The 17,208-nt window shown below is 32.9% G+C and overlaps 1 protein-coding gene across 1 annotated transcript in view; it reads right to left on the minus strand.

The window, feature by feature from the left end:
- Positions 1 to 17,208, minus strand: part of LOC101706220 (regulating synaptic membrane exocytosis protein 1) — a 137,862-nt gene that overhangs the window by 58,572 nt on the left and 62,082 nt on the right. Inside the window, 4 exon segments of the mRNA XM_087205128.1 lie at positions 7,209 to 7,298; positions 12,385 to 12,447; positions 14,048 to 14,173; positions 14,862 to 15,018. Of these exon segments, the coding sequence (XP_087061254.1) occupies positions 7,209 to 7,298; positions 12,385 to 12,447; positions 14,048 to 14,173; positions 14,862 to 15,018 (436 nt within the window).

Below are 17,208 nucleotides of genomic sequence, written 5' to 3' on the forward strand. Positions count from 1 at the left end.
AAAATTATGTGGGAGGATGTTTTTAATCTATTAGGTATTAATCAGTTTGTCTTTTAAAAAGTGCCTGAGGGTATACATATCTATATGAACACATAAATATTAATATATCTAAATAATGAAGATGCACCCTTATAAATCTCACTTACCCTTAAATAAAATAAGTTTAAGAAACCACCAGAGTTTATCTACTATCAGGCTTTAAAACTCCTGGGGGTGAGGTGAGGGTGAGAATTGAATGCAAAGCAGGAACACTGTCACATGGAAGAAATAAAAATGCTCCTTGGAGTGGAAATAATAACATGAAGAATCATTTTGGGGAGGGCTACCAGTGAAGTATTAACAAGTTTTCTTATTGGAAATTGCGGGGACAATTTCTTGTCAGTGAATTAAATTAGAGAATAGAGACACAAGAAATGGCAAGTTAGCATTCTGCTTAAAAAGTTCTGCCAATCTTCATAGGCAAAAGTGTCTCTCAATTGGTTAAATGGGTCAAGTTCTGTTTCAGTACTTGCAACAATACTTTTTTGCAACTAACAGCTGAACAAAGTTTGAAACTTGGTTCATTCTTTCATTAAACTATCTTGAGAAGTTACAAACATATGGCTGAAAACTGGGGACTGAGCAGGCCAGGCTTAGAAATTTTTATATTTTAGATGTGAACATCTTAGCAGGATAAGCTCTATAAATACTGTCTTTTTTTTTTTTTTTTTTGTACCAGGGATTGAACTCGGGTCCTTGCACTTGAGCAGCAGGCTAGGAAACCACTGAGATAAATCCCCGGCAATATTGTCTTTTTTATATGCAACAAGGAGCTTATTTAGGTTAAAAAATTATAAGTACACAAAGGGTCTAGTCCTAATATTTCAAATTGTAAGTCATATTTTTTGGCCATGATACCTTGGCTGACTGGATTTATTCAATCATCTAGACAAAGCAGAACGAGGCTGTCAATATGGGACAGGTTGTCTCTGCTCAGCAAGTATTAACTTGTGACACCCTTGGAAGCTTTTATCTATCAGGGTTAAAACTTACAATAATTCAGACTGGGCTTTCAGAAAGACATGAAGCAGGAGAAGGTATTCAATAACAGAACTGGAGCAAAAGACAAGATTATATGGCACAGACTCTTAAATGTGTTTGTTAAATTACAAACATGAGCCATTAATTTTAAATTAATTATTTTAAGTATTTAAATAATTAGTTGATCCAGTGTGAAAATTTGAATATGTTTCTTTTCAACTTAATGGCTTTGTTCCATGGATCCAATAAAATATTTCTAAGATAACTGAAATACAGTAACAACTAAAGTATTTTCTCCAAAAGTTATACTCAGATAAGTTAAAACTTCTGAAATTATTTGAAAACATAAAAGTAGATTTAATTCTTTTCATGAAGTAATTTTGACAGGATTATTAGTAACCTTGCTTCCTGAGGCTAAATTCCAGTCCTTGTATTTATTCAAACATAGAAATAAAGAAAAAAAATTAAAGAAAAAAGCTATAATTATGAAACATGCAGTGAAAGCTATGAAGGAGAAAGGTATACATTTAGAAACAAGCAATTGTGAATGCAAACTATTAAAAGGTAATGTTTGAACAAATATTTAGCATTATACATGTACATTTTTATACTCAAGTCCTTCTGAATATGCTGATATGAAGTATCAAATAAGAAATACATTTTTCCTTCATAAAACGAATGAGCAGGATCAATTTATACACTACTTTTGACCTAAAATTGATATCACTTAAGCTTTTACATAACATACTAGTGAATTTAAAATATACCAGTGTTATTTTTATACTTTTAAAATGTGTGCAAGTCTTTCTCCTATTATACAGAAGGAGGATCTTTCTCTCCCTCTTCCCTCTCCCCTCAAGTTACTAAGAAATAGAAAATGTTTCCACCTCAACTTCTATTTTCATATTATAAGGTATCGTGTCAGTTTATCAGTTAATCATGAAATTGAACTAAATTAGTCCTTTCTTGATTTCTTTTTCAAACCAGACTACCTATAAGTTACATTAGTTACATTCTTAGTAAACTTTTAGGACTTTAATATCAGGTATTCTAAATGCATTAATATTAGGAACATCTACTTGTTGAATAAATATTTGAAAATACTTAAGTAAATAGCAGAGAATTCTTTAGGCTTTGTGGGAATCTAGTTAAGAAATAATGAGAATCTAAAATATGAAAGTAACAGTGAGGGAGCTCACTGATGAGATATAAAAGAAATAGAATTCACAAGTCTCTGTAATCAATTCAGTGACTTATACTGTGGCTTTCCTCTTTAACACTGATAAACCTTAAAGAAAACATTGGTGTTAGATATATAATCAGTATCTGCATATGCACACATCTTTTATTGGTGAATATCTCTCGGCAGTACATGGCTAATGGTTTAATTATCTAAAAGAGAAATTATATGAAAGTCATTCATTCCATAAATATCATGACTCAAAATATTTATGAGGTATTATAACAAAGCCAAACTAAATGATATAACTGATTATGCATGTATATATTTTGGTATATTCTCTTTACTCATATTAATCCTTCATAAACATTTCTCTCAATATTGTTTTAAACTGAGTTTCACTTATTTTAATTAATAGTGATGTATATACTTTGAAACAAAATTTATATCATTCATTTCAGGTCAATTTATATTTGACTTTTAGGTAGGAACTTCCTTTCCCATGAGTAAATGTTTCCATTTGGAAGGAAACTCATTCAAGTAACACTTCCCTTCACTGCACCACAAGCGAGGAGGAGTGGCTCATGTGATAACAGATGAATTTGTGATAAAAAATCAGGCAGAGATGGCTTGGCCCATTCTGGATTTTTCTTTCAAATCAAGCTGTCTAGTAAAAGCAAATACCACAGCACACAAACCTGAAAAGCATCCTTGAGAGGTGAGGCCTGACCTTGTGTTGGAAGCATCTTGTGCTTCAGTGAACTGGTTAATCTGGGGGTTGGTTATTAGCAAGACTGCAGACCCAAAGCCACAGATTCGAAACTTGTTCACAGTATTTATGGTGACAATTATCTCCCACCTTTCTAGTGCCTGGCTCTAGCTCATCATTAGATCCAAATTCGGTAGTAGAAAAGAAAGGGTGTTTTTAAGTTTCTCATATCCCAAATTAAACATTTACTAAGTGGATACTGCTGTCATCAGAGATAAAAACACAGATATGATAAAATGCCTGCCTTTGGTAGGTTTACAATATACTGCAAGAAACAAACACACTAACTAAAATAAAATCTGTATTAACAGAAGAATATAAAATTATGTGCAACCTAGAAAAGAAAAATAGGATTCTCATTGGCAAAAGACAAAAGGAATGGAGGTGGTAGGGAGAAAGATGTTATAAATAAGTGATAGGGTATTTGACCAGAATTTTTAAAGAATAAGTACAATTTTTAAGAAGTTTGATTTTTAACAGTGAGGGAACCCACTGATGAGACATAAAAGAATTAGAATTCATAAGTCTCATAGGCTACAAAGGAATAAAGATATTTTAATTTTAATGGAAAGAAAATTTGAGATACATATAAAGTAATAAAGGCTACTTCTTGAGTTAATAAAAATATTCAACTGGACAGGAGTGACACTGGAACTGAAGCAGGGCAATAATCAAAGTGAGGGATCTGTTTTGCAGAAACTGATAGGATTCATTAACTCACTGAATTTGAAGCAGGAGGAGAAGTGTTTTTGGATTATGTGGCTAGTTGTATGTCAAAGCCATTAAATGAGAAAAATGTAGGGAGAGAAAGCCTTTTGCTATAAAGGGATTGAAGAAGAGATCGTGAAATTTAATTGGACATTTTCACATATTCAATATCTGGCAACAATTTAGGAACTTGGGCCGTTTACTTGGGAAAGAAAGTTTGATCTGGCCAATCACAGTGGAGATTTAGCTTCATACGAATTAAAGTGGAACCTATGATAGAAATATAATTTAAAGGTAAATGAACATTCAGGGAACCAATGCAATCCATAGAGGAATTTTATGATACCAATAATATAACAAGAAGTAGAAGTCGGACTGCAGGATTTACTGAAGGTTGGGAAAAAAATAGAGGCAGTAAGTACAGACTGTCCTTTCAATAGTTTTCATTAAGGCTATGATTGCTATGAAAGGTCATGGGAGAATACAAAACATTGAAGGAAAGTATTCTCCTGTGGCTTTAAAAAAATCAGTCAATTATTTGAGCAACAATTTGTTTTAAAATCTGGAAAAAGCCAGCCATGATGGTGCACATCTGTAATCCTAGAAATTAAGGAAGCTCAAGCAGGAGGATCAGCAAGAGCGTGGCAGGAGGCCAGCCTGGTCAACTTAGTGAGACCCTGTTTCAAAATAAAATTTTTCAATAGGACTGGGGATGTAGTTCCACAGTAGAGCACTTGCCTAACCTGTGTGAGGCCCTGGGACCAAATCCCAGCACCACAAAAGTAAAAAACAGCCTAGAAAAGGAAAAGTTAATACCAGGTATGTAGATTCCTCCTAATCAGAGAAATAAGGGAATGGATATTATTGAGAAATTATCATTTATGATAAACTCCTAAATTCTTGGGTTATGAGGCATGACAGAATTGGGTAGGTCACTACATTATGGTAATCTGTGAATACTTTTTTTTTCTACTTAGGTAGTCAACAGAATATAAAATGAAGCAGGTCTTCACCTGAACCAACTTCTTTCCAAACAGGGTTGAATCCATGTGATTTAAAACTACTCTGCTAACCTGTGCAGAAATATCTCATAAGAGAGAAGAGGTGGATCTGATGGTTTCCAACTCCTCTGGGAAAAGAATTTCACCCCCTTACCTTCTGAATAGTCAGTAAAGTATGGTGTGGGGTATGGAGTGTTTTTTGACAATGCTACGCTCTGGATTAACATAAAAACTTGTCCCAGTAAAAAATTAATGAGCACACTTCAAAAAATGGCACTAAATTGGTATAACAACATAGAAATGTTAATCAAAATAAGTCAGAATCATTAAATCTTATGACTTAATATTTCACAAACCTGTTAAAATAATGTTATTATCCTCAGAATATGAAATTAAATTTTTCTTTAACATTGTATGTCCTATGTACTATATTAGGCATGAATATAATAAACCTTATGGTCAACCAGAGAGAACAAGTGCTGGAAAAGTCTCTACCCTTCCCTTTTCCTACTCTGCATATCTTGCCTGGGGCCTCAGATATATTCTTCAAAGAGAGACAGTCACCATTTTTAATACTGCTTCAGAGCTGCCCATAGGTGCACGCATAAAGGGGTATTCAAAGTCTGTCTTCAAAACCAGTTAACATGTACAACTTGCATAATTTACTTGATGAAAATTTATCTTACACTGTTTTCTTCTTGGCAACAAAGTGACCTCAATAAATTACAGGTCATCAATAATACCAATCCTCGTTGCCTTGATATTTTTAAGGGAAGTTTTCTTTTAATTCAATATATAGAGTAATCAGGTTTTTAATCCAGTTTTTATAATTAAATTAAGGATAAGTCCACTCACTTGGACTTTGTGATAACCTGTACAGTAATTGTGAGTAGCTTACTTTATAGGTTGGCCTATTTTAAGGTGATTATTTGAGAGATTAAATTCACCAACACAGAGATTTCTAAGTTCTGCAGCTTTAATGCCAGTTAAGTTTCACCACAAGGACAGACCTGTGCTGTCCAATGCACTAGTCTTAAGAATGTGGCTACTCCAAAGTAAAACTTTCTGTGATCATAAAATATACTCAGTATGGTTCACTACGAAAAACTGACATTTTAAAATGATAATATTTTGATATTCTAGAATCAAGTATTAAAACTAATTTCAACTTTTTAACATGGTTACTAGAAAACTTAAAAGTATACATGTGGCTTCATTTTATTTCTGTCACACAGCGCTGATCTAGATGACGTTAAAAATGTTAGGGTGGCCAGGGATTTAGCTCAGTGGTTCTGCCGCCTGCCTTGCAAGCACAAGGACCTGAGTACAATCCCCGGTAACCCCCCCTCCCCAAAAATGTTAGGGTGATATTAGAGTAAGAAGACTCACAGATTGAGCAATTCTATACTTGTTTTAGTACTAATGAGAAACATAAATAATAATAATAAATGCTAAAAATCTTTCTTAATACTATTCTTATAATGATTGGGAATTAATAAATATATGATAAAACAGAACAGTAAAACTATTTCAACTATGATTTTAGAAGAGTCCATAATTATTTCAACTAAAATGTCTATGACAAATATAAGGAATTCAAATTTAATTTTATGTTTTCTGTTATAAATTTTACAAATACAGAAACACAAAATTAAAATGTGAATTTTTAGTAGAATCTTATGAAGGCCTTAAAAATAGGTATGGTGCTTGTATCTATTGTACAAGTCCAGAAATAAACATCTCATCGCTAGAAAGATTGCTAAAAAGCAAAAGCTTCATGTAGCCTTTGAAGTAACTTACAGTACTATAACTATACATTTTTTCTTTGGGATTTGTAAAGAAGTAGTAGGCAAATTTCCTCTCAATGACTTCAAACCAAAAAAAGATATCAATTATAACCAAGGCTATCAATTAGAATTAAGTTTGCTCAAACAAAAGTACCCTCACCACAGAAAAATTAGGTGCTTAAGATTAGAAGACATAATAAATGAATGCATCTGAGTAAAATCAGAATTATTTATTCAAAATCTAACTTAATGCAAACTATAACATATATCAAGGAGTATGTTGAATAAAAAGTGAATATAGGTGCATAAGAAAAATATTTCATCTAAACAGAATTCCTCTTTTGAATTTATGGAAGCTTCTCACATTTCTAATAGGAAGATGACCCTTCTCTTTCAGTACCTTCCTAGCCTTGTAACATCATCAGCATACTGAAGGTTCACTGAGTAGTATGAAAATAAAAGGGCTGAATAGCAACAAAAGGGAAAAAGCAGCAGCCTGAAGCAAATACAAAGTACTTCACACCATTTGCAACAACATTCATAGAAATATGTGTGTGGGGGCGCTTGGGCACATCCACATCCACATATCTCTACAGAGGCATGTGTAACAGGGGTGTATGTAGACAATCAGCCAAGTGAACATGAATGAATAAACCTGGGAGACTCACATGAAACAAAACAAAATGATTGAAAAAAATTACTAGTACAAATGATAGGAAATTAAGAAAGTCTTTATTTTATACCTTTCTCGTTCTGGTGAATGCAAACTAGTATCTGGTCTCAAGCAGTTGGTACTAGCACTCCGAGCCCTGTCAAGGGAGGGCTGTAGTTCACTAGTGCCAGTGCATTGCATCCATGGTAGAAGAGAAAGACAGAGGAAACAGAAAGGAAGACCATGTTAGAGAGTAAAGCATAAAATAATGTCCTCTTTACACAAAATGCAGAGTCACTGTGATTCAGTTCATAAGGGTGTGAGAGAGCTGAGAGATGGTAGTGCAAAATTTTGTTTAGAAAATGAAACTAAACAAAGATTATGCTTAGATTGGTTTGCATAATTTTTAGAAAAAGGATCTCGGACTGAAATATGACACTAAATCACACCTACTTATGAAAAAACTGGATACAGGAAGCACTAAAACAAAATGCCTAAAACTTCATTATCAAGAACAGATGCCACACCAAAACAAAATGAAGGACATCAGAGGAGAAATAATTTCACAGCTCGACCTTTTGGTTCACGACACTAGACAAGGGTGGTGGAAGATGCCACTTCGAGACGGTCTTACCTAACCAACATTTGATCAGTAAATCTTAGTGCTCTTGTGTGAAAGCATTCATGACGAAGGGTAATGTCCTGTCTAGTCACTGATCTGTTCTCTGTATGTGCAGGCAGAAGTGAGCTTCGCAAATGAAAAGTATACACAAATAAAAAAAAATTATAATATCAACAAGTAAGACAAGAAATAAATGACAAAGAAAACAACTGGAATTCTAACATTTGAGTTAGTAGGTTTCATTTAAGAATTACTGTACAATTAAGTTTTATAATTTAAACAATTTTTAAATATCAGTAATTTAGGGTTTCCCACTGTATAATTTTGAAGGATACTAATGTGTTATAAGAATGCGAGTCTTCTATTTTTATTAGGGGAAGGGATTAGAGATTAGTCTCTAACTAAATTTTACTACCACAGCTCTTAACTGTAAATATTCCAGTGAGAGCCATTCTGCAATAAAGGCATCTTGGGTGGTAATGATTTATAGTACCGAAAAAGATGTCTTGAATGTGGCAACACAAACATATAGGAAACAGAAAAATGTATAGGAGGCAAATTTTATTCAGATATTAAGAAAGTAGGAGTTCTATAAAGCTAGGTTGATGGACCCTTGGGTTTTTATTTTTTCAGAAAACTATAATTATCTGAATGTAACATTAGAATAAAATATTAAATCATATATATCTGACTTCATAATAAATGCTCAAAATTATAATATAATTGCATTAAATAGAAAAATATCTGCTGACTGAATTCTATGAATTTATTATTGACCAATATTTAAATTTACTATTTAACACCTTATTTAATATTATGCTTCTTTTATGGAGGTAAACGACTCATTGCTAAAAGTACAAATCAAATGCTTTACATAATTTGAGAATTAAATATGTCTAAAGGAAGCTAATGCTCTAAAAACAAGCAAAGAGCTAATCAGCATTACAAGAAAACGAGTGGTCATGAACCTGGAGTGCTGTAAAGAAAGAAAAGAGCAAAAGGTTCCAAAAGCCAATTGGCAAGGAGCAAGTTCTTTCTGTTTGTCAGCTTCTGGATTCACGTCCAACCATGGGTAAAATTTACCACTGTAAGCTGGATGAGACGGGCATTACATGGAAACCAGAATGTGAATTCTGAATTGTCATAAGATGGCAGAAACAAGGCAACTTTGTCTGAGCTGCTTTAAAATCTACCAGGGCTTCTGGACTGCCCACGTTGTCAGGGGAAAACTGGATGTAGACAATCAGTTAATTTTTTTATAATCTCATAATGTCTACAAAGATAATTGCTGATTATAAAAGCCCATCTCCATTTTAGTTTACATTACAGCATGATGAAGGAAAGGAATAGACATTTCTCAAGAATATACTGAATATCAAACAACCTGCCTGTTTAATCATAAGTATGATAATGGTCAAATCAAGGGAAATCTTTCAAAGCTTTAGATGTAAAGTATTCTAGAGTAGCTATTTCAAGCACTAATTGAGGAAAAATTTTATTGAAACTAAGGATTCAAACTGCTTTACAGTCTTAAACCTCCAGCCTTGGGTAACTGTTATTAGTGAAGGCTTGGTATAAGACATTTCTAAGCAATTGCTGCAAAAGTGATTTTTCCAGAACATTCCAAAATAGGTTAATAAGTACATGAGTACAAACATCTTGGGTTTGCCACTGAAAAATTCAAGTCAAGACCCTCATCTTAGTTCTACATCTATAAAATGAGGAAATAACTTTTACTTAACAGGGGTACTGTGGGGATTAAATGAAATAATACACAGAAAAATGTATCCAGGGCATTTTCTATACACCACGTCCTGAGATATGTTTTAGACAGTATTCTATGGTAAATAATTCAAGGGTAATGCATTAACAATGAGTAGGATATCTTTGGTACACGACTTTAATATGCTACACACCATAAATACCCAGAGAGGGACTGAATTTACAGAGTTTCAAAAACTTACTTGAGTCACAGACTCTTTTATTGGTGGACTATTACAAAAAGGACCAATTGTTATATTCTTTAAAAAACTAGTTAACTGGAAAATTTAAGTAAATATGATTTGGAGCCCTTGCTATTATTTATCAAATTAAACTCTTTAAAAAAACTTTCTTACCATTTTCTCATCTTTAAAATGAGATAATATTCCCATCATACAATTACTATCAGGAACTTGAGATAAAGTATATTAAATCCTTAACACTGTGTTTGGTACTTAATAAATGAAATTTTCCTCATGTTTATTGGAGGGTGGTAAATCCTCAGATTTTATGTTTAAAAGAATATGATATGATACTTTTTTGAAAGCTCTAAGATTTCATTCATAAAAGGTTATATTAATAATAAATTACTATACTATACAGTGGTACCTCAGTTTATGAACTTAATTTGTTCCATGATTTTCGAAAAGACGGCCACATTTGTATTTGTGAAGAAAGACGGCCGTGGTCATGTTTTTCATCCGATGTAGTTTGCAAACAAAAACAAAATTTGGTCAAATGCTTTTGTTTGCAAAACAAGTTGTTCCCAAGCAATGGCATTTGTAAACTGAGGTACCACTGTATATGAAATCAAACTACATTATTGATATTCTAAAAATCTGTGGGTCATTTATGTCCACATATTTTAGTATATATTTTATTAAAACACAGGTTAAATGCTTTTATTAAAACATAGGTACAAACACAGCAGAGGTTACATATATACAGAGAGAAACACAATACAGTTAAATTCATGTTTTCTCTATCTCCTTAGTTTTAGCATTATGCACTTCAGAATGATAAGGGAGTTTTTGAAAATTCAAAAATTAAATGATAGTTGATACAATTATAGTTGTAATAAAAATACAATTAGCAGTTGTTTAGGAATCAATTAAGTGAAATATTTATTGCTACTGTAAAAATATCAAGAAAGAAGGGGAATGAGAAGACATAAGTGACACATGTTTTTGGACCTACACAATTTGTTTAGTTCTAGTTCTACATCCTTCTTTGCAACAGCATTAGTTACAGGGCTTGATCTGTTCAGCTGAAGATTCACCTGTTTTAATATTGTATATATATATAACTATGATTGTTATCTTAAATGAGGACATATGAATTCAACAAACCATTTCTACTAAACAGATAAAATATATGGAGTTCAGAATTATTAGCAAAGTATCAATCTTAAGAATCAGACTGTAGGAAATGATGCAATTATTAGTATATCATCCTGATAGTTCACCTATATAAGTTCAGGATAAGGACAAGAAAGAAAATATCTTGAGTTAAGTGTACTTAGACCACTGCTGTGAGTATTGTGGACACACACTGGGTGTCAGACATAGACCAGGTACCTTAATAAATAGACAGAATTTGTGAATGTCTGGGCTTTTTTCTTTTCACAGATCAGGTATATTGATAAATATTAAGAGTGAATTTTTCTGTTTTTTTTCTCCCCCCAGGTGTAGCCATATCAAGAGAAATAAGAGAAAATGCCTAGAATTAGCAAACTATTCAGATTTTAAAACTATTTGTGCAGAACAGCTAGTCACAGCCTGGATTGCTTAATATTATCATGAATTTGAGGTGATTTTTATATGTATGGTTTTATATTTCTTCCTTAGTTGTCAAGCAGAATTAGATTTTTCTCACTTTTTCCTGTGGCACTCCAAATAAAGGCAGTAGTTATCAGTAGGATAATCACAGACATATAAATAGTTGAAACAATTCTTACTAGTCCTGTCATGTTTTAATGATTGAACGGAAGCACATATTCCACGGAGACAACTTTCCTTCTCTTTCCTCTTATTTTTTACCAGCAAAAATATTTTAAAGATTTTGTGTGTTGGTTTGCTTCACTGACCACTTCCTTGTCATCTATTAGCTTCATTCAAAATGACAATAAATATTAACATACTGTAATTTACTAGTAATTTGTAAGAAATTTTTCTTTGGATATGAAATTCAAGACATAATGAGACTAATACAAAGCAGTAAGGTTTATGCTCCAATATAAAGGCTGCTGTATATATGATTTCTCCTAAGCCCTCAGGAGGTGTCTTATTGTTATGTGCCTTTATAGGAAAGCTGGCAGTGTAACATTTCTTGGCTGGAAGGAGTTAAGGAGTCAACAGGTCAAACATCCACACTCTACCAAAAATGAAGCTAAAGTTCAGTCACTAAAAATGAGCTAATAAAGATTTTAATAAAAGCAAACAGAAGATAAACAAAGATTCCAAAAGGAAATTAAAAAAGCTAACACAGCAAAGTGACGTGAAAACAGTAACACTGCCATGCACAGAAGGGCAGAACTCTCGTGACTAGACAGGTATGTGTGTGCACGGGGAGGGCAAGGTGCCCACAGTGAGCACCTAGAATTTTGTCTGCAAAAACTGGTTCTTTAGTTTTATGAAAACAGTTCCAGACAGGCTCAACAGTCTGGATTTCTGAATATCCAGGTGGCAAAGCAGCCTGCTTGGATTAGGATTTAAACATATTTGGGAACTTTATCATAGTGTCCATGTAAAACAAAGTAATTTTCGAGTGCTTGGGAAATTTATTTTACCTTTTTGCACTAATACCACTAAGGGAGAGACGGAGAATAGTAGGATGGAAAAAGAGTCATCACACACAGTCACCATCACCAAATCCCTGTATTTACCTGGTAGTATGCAGGCATTCTGCACTTCGTCCTCGTTTTGCTCTGGGCAGCATAAGAAGCTCACTGCACAGACAGGATGGGTGGTGAGTGAGACAGATAAATCATGAGGCATCAAATGACATGGGTTATGCCAATGGCGTGCCAATGAGAACATGAAAGGGAAGAAACCAGATTGTCTGCACTAGCATCTTTGCTTGAGAGGTTAAACAAAAATAAACACGACAGTATTTAAAAAATTTAAATAATAAAGTACAAACATTACGGTTGAAGACCTAGTTGCTGCTAATTTGCTACTGTACTTCAAAATGATTTCATAGAATATAAAAACAAACAAAAATAGACCTTTCCCAAAACAAGATACAGAAATATATTTCCAAGTATAGACATCTGAGTATTTAAAACATATAAATTTGGCCTTTCTGATACTAATGGGAACCCTAGAAGTGTTATTTTTTTAGCAATGGAAAACATGTCAGTTTTCTTGGCTTTTACAGACACTGAAAATGCAATATCACATTGTGTTTTTTCTCAACCAATGAGAAACACATTTGATCAGAATTGTTATTTTAAATCTGATATTTTTTTCTGTATCCAAATTATTTTCACTGTATTGACTCCCTTGGTCAAGTAGTCCTTTGTTCTCCCTCCTCACTTGAATTCATGGAGGCCCAGATGAATGCTAATAAAGCATCCCTGGGTCAGCTCAGCTCAAGCTGAATGGTCCAGAATCCTAGTCTTCCAAACAGTGCCCTGGCCCGGCACCCACTGGGACTCCATTCTCGAAGGTCACGGCACCATTTCCCACAACAGGGTGGCATGCAGGGAAGTCAGAAGCTCACTTAGCCCTTAGCCCTTGACGCCCTGCCAAAAATCATTCAGCACCATCATCGGTGCCAGACTGCTCGCTGAAAGGTCTCCATTCCAAAAAGCCAGAAGAGAATCTTCAAGAAGGTGGGTATTATAAAACTTTGAATCAGACTCTGATTAGATGAGTAACACAGACAGTGTACGTGAATACTTGAAAAAGAAAATCTGTAGGCATGTAGTATATCACACTAATAATAGAGATTTATAGTAACTGTTTCCATGAAATATTAACTAACAAATAAGTGCAGAACTAAGCTTAAGTACATATCCATATAAACAAAATCCATGTTAGTATACTGTGCTTTACAAACATTTATTAAAAAAAATATAAAAAAGATATTAACAAAAACATTATTGGAGTTCTCACTGGCAATTTGCAATATTAACTACCTTTCAGATGACCTATAGCCAAATTTTTTAAGTTACATATAACATAATTTTTATAATTACAAAAGTAGCATACCAAACAATGTGGGCTATAAAAGATGAATGTTTGAAAATTGCACATATAGGCTTACTTTTATTATTTAAATCAGCATCTAAGTCAACAACATGCTGTACCTTTACAACTGACTACACAAAGTGTGACTTAGCAAAAAAAATATGCATATAATAATGTTGGCCAAATATTTCCTAGAGTTGCATTTCTGTGGAATATTTAATAATTGTTTCTGAGAGAAGTTTGATTTTGAGTGATAAATTAGTTTTATTTATGTACTATGCCACAATATTTGTATATATTAAAAAAGAATAAAGAAAAATGTCCTTAGGTCGGTATCGTAATTTGGACAAGTACCTGTCTTGTTCTGCTAGATACTGACTATCCACGTCTCTGGGTCTGTGCTCAGGTGGACTTCGGGAGGCATCATGGTGTCTGGTTGGAGAGCGTGACCTTCTTGTTGGATGAATTTCATCTAAGCTCCTGAAATGATTGCAAAAATTCCTGTGTCAAAATGTTTCATCCTCCCTAAAGAGGTAGACAGACCAAGGAGAAGGAATTGAAAGTAATTGGCAAACACATGATGTGGCTTAAAAAGTGCTGTGATCACACCAAAACTATTTTAATCAGTGAGAAAAGAGTGTTTATTCCCTGTGTGTTGCCTGTTTTGCCTTTCTCCAAGCTTCTCTTGCATCCCTGAGGCAAGGACCATGATTTTCATCTGCATGGACCTGAAGAAGCTTATTTCAGGGTGAGATGCAAAAGAGCAATACCATACATGTTTTATTTACTTTTAATGCTTCTAGAAGACAAAAATAGAGCCCTTAAAAATATATCCTGCCCCTTTATCTCACCCTCTTTGCCACTTTATTCCATAATTTTGATTCATTAGTCTTCAATTTATCCTATTTGAGAAAGAAAACTTGCACATACAATGCAGTTACTCAAAAGCTATGCTGGGGACACAGATTTATTCCACTCTCTGGGGAATTTATTAAGATTAAAAGATAAAGATTATAGGGTAAAGAATAAATCATTTTGCCTACAAATAATTCTGCAAAAAACACTTGATGGAGCAAAGATTATTTCATTTCAGGAAGGCCTGTAGCACTTTCCATTGCATTACACTAAAAAGCAGTGTAGAGGAAGCAGAGCCCATTTTGAAGCCTACCTCTGTAATGGCACATTTGGTAAACGTGAACGCGGCCGGCCCTGATCGTCACCGCGATGAGGAGAGACTGAGCGAGAGCGGTGATGTGTTGTTCTTTGCTGTTCCGGCACAGTTAATGTGGTGGATTTACTTTCTCTAGCGTTAGACCTATAACCCACTGGCAAGAGAATACACACAAAAATGTCAGTCTTCTTCTACAGTCCAAACATTAATGTGGAGAAATGACAGTACAGGAAATACTGCCATCACCTAGTAAAATCAAATGCCATGCTGTCAGCATTACTGGACTTATCTTTACAAATAGTAAACACAAATACACAGGATGTAACATGCACATGCATAAGAACACGTTACAGTTTAGCTCAAAGCTACCATGGAGAGACTGAGCATACTCAGGACAAGCGATGCCCCACACATCATGCCAAACGGAAATACCATTTTAATGTAAAGAATTAAATGACTTTGGCAATGTAAATCAAGCACTCCATGGAGATCAGTAGTTAATACACAAGTCAATGCTTAGAAACTCAATGCCTCTTTGGAATTAAATATGTTCTTTATATGAATTTTTCCATCTAAAGGATAAACTATTTTAGTTTAACAATGGTTCCCTAATTAGAAAATAAAAATATCACATCAATTTTAAGCAAATAAAAATACCATATCAATTTTAATTAACAAAAAAGAAATGCAGATATTGACGGTTACAAAGACTAGTGGTGAATTTTGGAAATCACAGATAATACTGTAATTATCAAATGTAACCATTATATGAGTGGAGAAAATTATGACAATAATGCAGAGAAAATCAACCGCACAAAAACATCAAATCTACTCTGGACATCTAAAACTATTTTATAATTTAGTTAGTTATTACCACAATTAAACTCACACACTTAATATAAATTGCAATATATAAATAAACTCTAAAGGCCATTTTTCCCTTAAAGGAAAAAAATTGTATCATCTCTAATTTGGTTAAAATAATAATCTCAAATCCACAATCATAGTTGAGTTTGACCTTTTTTCACATGGGTCATTGCTCTCGATTAGAACAAGAAAAAGTGTGAAAAATGTGTGAAAGGAAACGAAATTTTATACTTACAACTATATAAAATATAAACAAACCATGAAATATTAATCTAATCAAGCAACTCAAACTGTGTTTTTCATTTTATATATCATAATTGCCAAATTATCTTTAAAATATGTCATGAAATATCATTTCTAAAGGCAGGCTAATTCCCCAACAGTTTATTGGTTATAATTGTATTATCTTCTAAGTTTAAAGTATGAAGTCTTTAAACATTTCATAAAGTGCAATCTGACTGTATTGACACTGAAGTAGCTCAACTATTTTATCACTATAAAAAGATCAGTACAATGTCAAAAACTGTTAACTATAAATGAAAAAATTCATAACTGTATATACATTAAATTTAGTCTCTTTTCAAAAAATATTAAGCTTTTAGTTTGAGTTTTGCAGAGCAAAAGGTTTTGTTGAGATATCTAAATTGTAATATTAAGGTGAGAAAAAGTCAAATTAAGTATACTTCATAACTCATTATTTTAAAAATTGACTATTTTTAGAGATAATCCAATGCTTGGATTAAACATTTTAAGCTACCATTTGATATCAATTAGACAATAATTATGAAATGCTAATATTGTATTTGGAGCACTATACATTTTATGATTTCAATGAACTTGAAGAAATATAAATAGCTTGTATAATTTATTATTATGAAGTTTTAAAGAATTTTAGCATTCTCCTGGTGTTAACAGTACATGATTATTTTTTCTTGGATTTTTTGGTCTTTATATGGAAATTAATGCCTCTTCTATCCCATTATCAAGAAAGGACTTCAGAGAAACAAATATTATCCTAAAACATTTTATCTACTAAAAACCTCTTCTTTGAATTCACTAGGAATTTCTGAATTTACACAGTATACTCAAGGCAACATATACAATTTTGGTAACTGAAAATTATTTATGAATGTCACTTATATGCTATAATTTTCAAATATTTAACATCTGACTTTATACTAATGAATTTGATTTCTTATTATGTCTAATTTATTACTGACAAGATATATTCTACCTTCAGAAATGTGACTGGGAGGGAACTGGTATTTAACATTCATCTTCATGTTTTAACTAGGTTAGAATTACAAGCTAGAAGTGTTTCCTATTTTCTGAATTTGTAGTAATACTTCAAAATGCTGAGGTTGTCAGATGCCTCACCTTAAATTAGAGCATTTTGTGTATGGTTTTTATTATTCTTTAGCAGCTAAAATTATTTATTTTAAATACAAATACAGCCAAAATTATAAAAATTAGTAAC

Source organism: Heterocephalus glaber, unplaced genomic scaffold, assembly GCF_053883595.1.
Source record: "Heterocephalus glaber isolate CG9 unplaced genomic scaffold, H.glaber_assembly_v1.0 deba00000594, whole genome shotgun sequence".
In the NCBI taxonomy this organism is placed as follows: domain Eukaryota; kingdom Metazoa; phylum Chordata; class Mammalia; order Rodentia; family Bathyergidae; genus Heterocephalus; species Heterocephalus glaber.